Source organism: Physeter macrocephalus, chromosome 6 (genome assembly GCF_002837175.3).
Source record: "Physeter macrocephalus isolate SW-GA chromosome 6, ASM283717v5, whole genome shotgun sequence".
Classification (NCBI taxonomy): domain Eukaryota; kingdom Metazoa; phylum Chordata; class Mammalia; order Artiodactyla; family Physeteridae; genus Physeter; species Physeter macrocephalus.
Genome location: NC_041219.1, coordinates 85,200,414 through 85,209,473, shown reverse-complemented (window position 1 = coordinate 85,209,473; position 9,060 = coordinate 85,200,414). Strand labels below are relative to the sequence as shown.

Genomic DNA, 9,060 nt, shown 5'->3' with positions numbered 1-9,060 from the left:
TGAAGAAATCAAAGAGGAAATCAAAAAATACCTAGAGACAAATGACAATGAAAACATGACGATCCAAAACCTATGGGATGCAGCAAAAGCACCTCTAAGAGGGAAGTTTATAATACAATCCTACCTCAAGAAACAACAAACATCTCAAATAAACAATCTAACCTTACACCTAAAGGAACTAGAGAAAGAAGAACAAACAAAACCCAAAGTTACTAGAAGGAAAGAAATCATAAAGATCAGAGCAGAAATAAATGAAATAGAAACAAAGAAAACAATAGCAAAGATCAATAAAACTAAAAAATAAATTTTAAAAAATAAAAAGGGTCAGAATGGCCATTATCAAAAAATCTAGGAACAATAAATGCTGGAAAGGGTGTGGTGAAAAGGGAAACCTCCTACACTGTTGGTAGAAACGTAAATTGATACAACCACTATGGAAAACAGTATGGAGGTTCCTTAAAAAACTAAAAATAGAACTACCATACAACCCAGCGATCCCACTACTGGGCATATACCCTGAGAAAACCATAATTCAAAAAGAGACATGTACCACAATGTTCAACGCAGCACTACTTACAATAGCCAGGACTTGGAACCAACCTAAATGTCCATCGAGAGATGAATGGATAAAGACGATGTGGCACATATATGAAATGGAGTATTACTCAGTCATAAAAAAGAAACGAAATTGAGTTATTTAGTCAGGTGGATGGACTTAGAGTCTGTCATACAGAGTGAAGTAAGTCAGAAAGAGAAAAACAAATACCATATGCTAACGCATATATATGGAATCTAAAAAAAAAATATGGTACTGATGAACCTAGTTGCAGGGCAGGAATAAAGATGTAGACATAGAGAATGGACTTGAGGACACAGGGTGGGAGGGGAAAGCTGGGGCAAAGTGAGAGTAGCACTGACATATATACACTACCGAATGTAAAATAGTTAGCTAGTGGGAAGCAGCAGCATAGCACAGAGAGATCAGCTCGGTGCTTAGCGATGACCTAGAGGGGTGGGATAGTGAGGATGGGAGGGAGGCTCAAGAGGGAGGGGATATGGGGACATATGTATGCATATGGCTGATTCACTTTGCTGTACAACAGAAACTAACACAGTATTGTGAAGCAATTATACTCCAATAAAGATCTATTAAAGAAAAAAAAAAAAGGAAAATTTCCCAGGATTGAAGGATACGAGCTCATGATCATATGGGTCCATCAGGTATCTAGCACAATAGATGAAAAAAGATGTACACCAAGGTACACCATTAGGGATAGAGGGGATAGATAGAAAATCCTAAGAGCGGGGCTTCCCTGGTGGCGCAGCGGTTAAGAATCTGCCTGCCAATGCAGGGGACACGTATTTGAGCCCTGGTGCGGGAAGATCCCACATGCCGTGAAGCAACTAAGCCCTTGCGCCACAACTACTGAGCCTGCACTCCAGAGCTCGCGAGCCACAACTACTGAAGCCCACGTGCCTAGAGCCTGTGCTCCGCAACACGAGAAGCCACCTCAATGAGAAGCCCGTGCACCGCAACGAAGAGTAGACCCCGCTCGCCCCAACTAGAGAAAGCCCGCACACAGCAACGAAGACCCAACACAGCCAGAAATAAATAAAATAGATACAACATTAAAGAAATAAAAAAATTTTTTTTTTAAAAAAAGAAAATCCTAAGAGCTTCCAGGTCCAACACAATGGAAGAGGAATCAGAATGCCATTAGTCTTAACAGCAACATTGGAAGCTCGAAGATAATGTAGCAATGTTTCAAAATTCTGAGGGAAAATGATTTACAAACTCAATCATTAGTTAAGCATAAAGATAGAGTGAAGACATTTTCCAGATACAGAAGGTATGAAATATTTTGTCTTCCATGCACCTTTTCTTAGGAAGCTCCTGGAGGATGTGTTCCACCAAAACAAGGGAGTAAACCAAAAAGATAACATAGGATCTAGGCAACAAGGATCACAGGAGAGAGGTGAAAGGAAACCAGGGTGATTACAAGATCATATTTATCCGTTAGGCTTAGAGAGGAATCAATCCAGATTGGAGTTAAGAAGCCTGCAGGAGAAATTTCTTCAGGATGAAACTGACAAAATACTTGATGGATCTGAATACATTGGGAGATTTATATAATTGGCAGTTTGGGGTTGAATTAGTGATCTAATCCTAATTTTTAACAAACATACTAAGAACATGTAGCAATAGGAAGGTTCTCTGTGTGGTGAGGGTAGGGGGTGAGATTAAAAAAACCCTAAACTCTCATCTGCCAGAGTGGAAGGTCAGTAGATAATGCTTAAAATGGAAAAATAGAAGAAATATAATCATGTTATTTAGAGACAAGGAGGCAAATACCTTAACAATCAGCAAAAAGAAAATGCTTGCCTCTGGGGAGCAAAAAATAGGGGGAACAGTAGGAGACCTTAAAAAAAGAAAAAAGCCTAATTAATAGTAGTTGATTCTGTAAACTACGCACATATATAACTGATAAAAATCACAAACAAAACACACAAAAAAGGTGTATAGATGCCTCTGTCTTGGTCCAATTAAAAAAATGACACTTTCCCCCCACTTCTGTGCTAGGGAGAAGGAGTAGAGTGACAACTTGACCCTTCAACAGAGACTTTGGTTTTAATCTCCACCTCTGACGAGGAGTAAACTGTTCCAAAGCATTTTCCCTGCCTGCCTTATCTTACCTCTTCTTCTCCCCTTCCCCTGGGATTTAGAGTCAGAAAACCTGGATTCAGGTCCCATCTCCCTCATTTAGAAATTGTGTGACCTAGGGCAAATAATCGAAGTTCTCCTTTGTAAAAAGAATAATGAGGATTGATATGAAAAACAAGTTATACAACATATGAAAAAGCTCCATACAAAAGCTATTATTTCATGTGTATAATTTCCCCACCATGTGTGTATTTTTAAGGAGAGGAAGAGGGCAATTTTGGTATGTTCATTCATTCAACAGATAATTACTGTGTACTCTCTGCCTAGCAGTATTCTAGGCACTTAGAATGTATCAGTGAGGTGAGCGGGTAGGAGGAATGGCAGGCTGCAGAGGCCTCACTGAGTAAGGACTTGAAGGAGGTGAGGGAATGAACCAAGAAGATATTTGGGGAAATGGGTTCTAGGCAGTGGAAACTGCTTGAGCACAGGCCAGTGTGGCAGGTGAGGAGTGACTGAGCAGGAGAGAGGGGCTCTTACTCGGAGTGAAATGGGGAGCCACTGGAGAATGGTTTTGAGCAGAGGAATCATGACAATCTTACCTGTTTTAAAAGGATCCTTCTGGCTGCTGTGTTGAGAATAGAGTCTAGAGTCTACAGGAGCAAAGTGTTAGAAAGTTTTTACAGTAATTTAGATTAGAGATGGTGATGATGATGGTAGCAGCACTAGTAGCAGTGGTTGGATTTTAAATATTATTATGGTAGAGCTAAAGAGATTTCCTAGTGAAACAGATACAGGTGTGAAAGAAATAGAGAAATCAAGAATGATTCTCTCCAATGCCCTCTGTGCTCAACCACGCTGACTCCCTAGTCTTTTAGCCAGATATTCTTTTTTTTGTCCTAGTGAGAATACAACCAATTCACTTCCAAACAATTTCCAGTCAGTAATGTAGAGCATCAAAGGACAATTTGTGGCTCATCAACTAAAATAAGCTCTGAAAATTTATCTCAAAATGCTAGAGGCACCAATCCATTCTTGGTTTAAAAAACAACAAACTACATAAAAAATCGATTCCTTACTCTGTGGGAATATACCGCGCCTATATCAATCTTGTACGGATTCATTTTCTGCATCTCCTTTTCCAGATCACTCTGGTTGTTGAAGGATTGGTAACGAATGTAAATATCATCTTTCAATGTGAAGGAAAATTCACGGTGTTGAAAGTAATTCTTTACCACTGCAAAATAAATGTACACTTTAAAAGTTAATTTGGTACTTCACCCAGCTCAGAGCATTAAAACATTAACCAATGAGAAGATATTTTTAATGAGTCCTCTGTGCTCAGCACTGTGCTACATGTTAAAAAAAAACAAAAAAGACAAGAACTAGTTCCTAATTTGAAGGGGTTTACCATCCCGCATCTAACAGGGAAAAGTAAAAATGAGGAAAAAGATGCAGAAATATTTTCAATATGTAATACCACCTCTCTTTCCTCGGTGGGCACTAGTAAATTCCTGGGAAGAGTTAAGTACCTCTCCTCTTTTAGGAGATGCCTCTCTGTCCCTGAGCAGATCACGCCTCTGCAGCTTCATGCTATGACCCGGTAACCCCCCTTGGCTGCAGATAAACACCGAACCGAAAGTGAGTCCGACCACTTGAGTCTGACCAAGGAGTGATAGGAGCAGCGGTTCTGCCTTACAATGCGTAGCGTAGGCTGGTCATTACAACCTCTCTCGGCCCATTTACACCTCAGAGGTGAGGGGGAGGGCTCAAATTAACGCACGACGGTGCCCGGCACAATGCCTGGCGCACAGGAAGCACTTCAAATTGTCATTCCAAGGTAACCTCCTGAAACCTCCTCACGTTCCCCTCCCAACCCACTACCCACCCCGCTCCCCGCCTCCATCACCTCCGCCATAGTTGAGCCAGCGATAGTACTGGGCGTAGGGAAAGAGCCTCCGGTAATAAAGCTTAAGCAGCTCGGGCAGCTCGGCGGGGTCAAACGCCTCCATGAAGCGCGGAACTCAACCCAGGGAGGACTGCAGCGAGAAATGGCGGGAACCACACAGCCGGAGCCCCCTCCACTGCGCAGGCGCATAGTGGCCGCGGCCGGCGGTCTGCAGGGGCCACTGGGAATTGTAGTTCCCATTCGCAGGTCTGCCTGAGCGTGGGAGGCGCTCCCGCGGTCTCCGCCCGCCCGCTTCGACACTATGTCCACTGCTCAGGGGGGCAGAAGGAGGCTGCACCCATTCCAGGGATATCTTCTGCCGAAAGGTGAGCCTTGGAGCATATAGATTTAGGTTATTAAGATGAAGTAAAAGAGATGTTCTCCTCTAACTTTATGACTGTTTTAGAAACAACACATTTAAACAATGTTAACCAATATCTTTTTTTTAAGATTAAAAAAATTTTATTTATCTTTGGCTGAGTTGGGTCTTCGTTGCTGCGCCTGGGCTTCCTCTAGTTGCGGGAATGGGGGCTACTCTTCGTTGCGGTGCGCGGGCTTCACTGCGGTGCAGTGGCTTCTCTTGTTGTGGAGCATGGGCTCTAGGCGTGCAGGCTTCAGTAGTTGTGGTACATGGGCTCAGTAGTCGTGGCTCGCGGGCTGTAGAATGCAGGCTCAGTAGTTGTGGCGCACGGGCTTAGTTGCTCCGCGGCATGTGGGATCTTCCCGGAGCAGGGCTCGAACCTGTGACCCCTGTGTTGGCAGGCGGATTCTTAACTACTGTGCCACCAGGGAAACCCAACCAATATCTTTTAAAGAGGGTTTGGAAATTAGTTCTTTGTAGAATTACTAGGTCCAATATGTGGAAATAAATGATGACCAACCAAATGAGAAAAGCAAAATCTATTTATTCAAGAGCTTGCTATATTTAGAAAGGGAGTCAGCCACCATCACTTGTATTTTGGCAGAGACTCATAGGCAGGCAGAGGAGTGGGAAAGCTTAATAGTGAAAAAAGGGAAGGTTTCAGGTATGTCCTGATTCAAGGCTGTTTTTATGGGTAGGTTGTAGGTGGGCTAACTCAAGAGAGGGGCACCCTATGTGATTGGTTAGGGGTGCATATGTGGCTTTCTCTGGTTGGTCCTAAGCTGGAAGTGGGAACAAAAATTAGGGAAGCTCTCAGTTGTTAATCAAGTCCTGGCTATTTTGAGCGGATTGTTATATGGGTTATTTGGCTTCCTGTACTATCACTAGACACCGCAGTCTGACTTCCTACAAGTCTGACTTAAAGCAGGCCGGCTTCCTGGGCTGTTTATTATAGATAAGGGGGTTGGTTTCCTGGGTAGGCTTCGGGCAGGTTGTGGGTCAGAGTTCTGTTTTTAAATATGGTCTGGTCATTGTTTGTTTGTATATTCAGTCTCTCAAATAGAACACCCAGGAATACTAAAACCTGAATCAGAGGAAGCTTGCAGAAGCATGGAGAGCTTTACAAGTATGAAAGGAGCCTGTTTGCTATCGATGTGCAGATCTGCCAATAAGTCTTACCAGGTAAAGATACATCTCATCTCAAAGGTGGACTGGGGTGGGCAGCAGTCTGATAATCACATCACTGTTGTGTCACTTGAAAACTATCATTTTCATGAATTTTATTTTTACAATAATAGTAGGAAAGCAACGAGAGAATAGACTCTCTAGTAGGTTATTATTAGCCCAATCGTGAAAGTGATCATGGTCCTTTAGCTTCTGTGGGCAAAGTGGTAAAAAATAGGCTCTGGACAGATCATATTTATTTGAATATTTCTAGAAATGTGACATCCTGCACAAATCTTAGTTGATTTTCACAATCTCCGTGCATCCTGTTTTGAGTAGAGTGAATTTCATTGCTGGGAAGGTCTTCACTCTAGTAACAGTAACAAGAGTGCCAGTAGAGTTCTCTTTTCCAGAACCACATGCCCTGGGCTTTTTAATGGAGGTTTCTCAGTTTCTTTACTGGAGATTCGTTTTTGCTCCCTTTAGGAACTGACTTCTTTGAGCTATTTGGGAGTCCCCTATTTAAATTTCAGGACCATTAAGGAGGGCACACTGTAAAGAGCTAAGACATAAGGGGAGAAAACAAAGGAAGTTTATTTATTGAGTTCCTATTGTATGCTTGATTTATTTAACATAAGTTTTCCTCACCAGGCAAAAGGGCATAATAATAGCTAACGTTTATATAGCATTTGCTATGCTGTCAAGGATGTATGTGATAGGTACTAATATTATCCCTATTTTACAGATGGGAACATATGCTGAGAATTAAAGTAATTTGTCCCAGGTCATGAACCTAGTAAGTAGGAGAGCCAGACATCCTGACTCCAGAGTCTGTGTGATTAACTCCTAATCTACAAGCTATGTGTCTACAAGGGATTGTTGTCAGGGTTAAATGAGATAAAGTAAGAGGTGCCTGGCCCAGCTCATAGCCCAGAACCACTCAAAGTGAGAAAGCTATTATTTTGTGAAAGTGCTCTGGTATAGAGGCTTTTATCCCAAGGGCCACTGGGAGGCAGTATTGCCATTCAGTTGGTTTCCCCTTGTGCTTTCATCCTCATAGGTGCAAAACCCCTTTGTCCTTCAAGCCTTATGCTATCTACCATACCCTTTACATTTACTATTTATGTCTACTATCAACCTCTTTGGGTAATCTGTCAGCCCTAGGTCTCTCTCTTCAAGTTCTTTGCAGACTTAGACACCTACTTCATGGACTTCCAGTCCAGCTCCTGTTGTTATTCTGGATGTTTTTAGCATGTAAAAGGATGATCTGTTTGGGAAAGATATAGTTCATTCAGTCATTCTTTAACTTATTCATTTATTCCACAAAGAGTTAATGAAAATTTGTGTTGGACATTTAGCTAGGCTCTGGGGAGAAAAAGTGATATGGGTTCTACTTCCGAGAAAGTTATAGTCTAGTAGGGGCAAAGGACCCAGATCAAGAAGTAGAATGAAATGTTACAGATGAATTTATAACCCAGCTGTCTATTGGCATCAGCATTTTTTAAAAAACATCTTTATTGGAATATAATTACTTTACAATGTTGTGTTAGTTTCTGCTATGTAACAAAGTGAATCAGCTATACGTATAAATATATCCCTATATCACCTCCCTCTTGAGCCTCCATCCCACCCTCCCTATCCCACGCTGCTAGGTGGTTTAGGTTCTTCAGAACCAGTTTTTTTTTTTTAGATTCCATATATATGTGTTAGCATACAATATTTTGTTTTTCTCTTTCTGACTTACTTCACTCTGTATGACAGATGCTAGATCCATCCACCTCACTACAAATAACTCAATTTTGTTTCCTTTTATGGCTGAGTAATATTCCATTGTATATATGTGCCACATCTTCTTTATCCATTCATCTGTTGATGGACGTTTAGGTTGGTTCCATGTCCTGGCTGTTGTAAATAGTGCTGCAATGAACATTGTGGTACATCTCTCTCTTTTTTTTTTTTATTGTTGAATTTTATTTTATTTATTTTTTTATACAGTAGGCTCTTACTAGTTATCCATTTTATACATATGAGAGTATACATGTCAATCCCAATCTCCCAATTCATCACACCACCCCTCACCCTTACCACTTTCCCCCTTAGTGTCCATACGTTTGTTCTCTGCATCTGTGTCTCTATTTCTGCCCTGCAAACTGGTTCATCTGTACCATTTTTCTAGGTTCCACATATATGCATTAATATACGATATTTGTTTTTCTCTTTCTGACTTACTTCACTCTGTATGACAGTCTCTAGATACATCCACGTCTCTACAAATGACCCAATTTCGTTCCCTTTAATGGCTGAGTAATATTCCATTGTATATATGTACCACATCTTCTTTATCCGTTCATCTGTCGATGGACATTTAGGTTGGTTCCATGTCCTGGCTATTGTAAATAATGTTGCAATGAACATTTTGGTACATGACTCTTTGAATTATGGTTTTCTCAGGGTATATGCCCAGTAGTGGGATTGCTGGGTCCTATGGTAGTTCTGTTTTTAGTTTTTTAAGGAACCTCCATACTGTTCTCCATAGTGGCTGTACCAATTCACATTCCCACCAGCAGTGCAAGAGTGTTCCCTTTTCTCCACAACCTCTCCAGCATTTATTGTTCCTGGATTTTTTGATGATGGCCATTCTGACTGGTGTGAGATGACATCTCATTGTAGTTTTGATTTGCATTTCTCTAATGATTAATGATGTTGAGCATTCTTTCATGTGTTTGTTGGCAATCTGTATATCTTCTTTGGAGAAATGTCTATTTAGGTCTTCTGCCCATTTTTGGATTGGGTTGTTTGATTTTTGTTATTGAGCTGCATGAGTTGCTGGTAAATTTTGGAGATTAATCCTTTGTAAGTGTCCACCAACAGATGAATGGATAAAGAAGATGTGGCACATATATACAATGGAATATTACTCAGCCATAA

At 41.2% G+C, this 9,060-nt stretch overlaps 2 protein-coding genes across 6 annotated transcripts in view; one reads left to right on the top strand and one right to left on the bottom strand.

Annotated features, from left to right (window-relative positions):
- The window catches only part of PRIM1 (DNA primase subunit 1), a 23,851-nt gene extending 19,087 nt beyond the window's left edge, over window positions 1-4,764 (bottom strand). Inside the window, exons 1-2 of the mRNA XM_007129393.1 lie at window positions 4,569-4,764; window positions 3,739-3,896 (exon numbers count right to left, since the gene is read on the bottom strand). Of these exons, the coding sequence (XP_007129455.1) occupies window positions 3,739-3,896; window positions 4,569-4,671 (261 nt within the window). The 5' untranslated portion in view covers window positions 4,672-4,764. The remainder of the gene's footprint in view (window positions 1-3,738; window positions 3,897-4,568) is intronic.
- An 88-nt stretch (window positions 4,765-4,852) lies between these two features.
- The window catches only part of LOC102988625 (17-beta-hydroxysteroid dehydrogenase type 6), a 33,881-nt gene continuing 29,673 nt past the window's right edge, over window positions 4,853-9,060 (top strand). For 3 of the 5 annotated variants that reach the window (XM_028491226.1, XM_055085583.1, XM_055085584.1), the window contains exons 1-3: window positions 4,853-4,933; window positions 6,020-6,150; window positions 6,878-6,928. The gene's annotated coding sequence lies outside the window, so the exon portion shown is untranslated. The remainder of the gene's footprint in view (window positions 4,934-6,019; window positions 6,151-6,877; window positions 6,929-9,060) is intronic. The other 2 variants (XM_028491228.1, XM_028491227.1) reach the window with 1 other exon arrangement.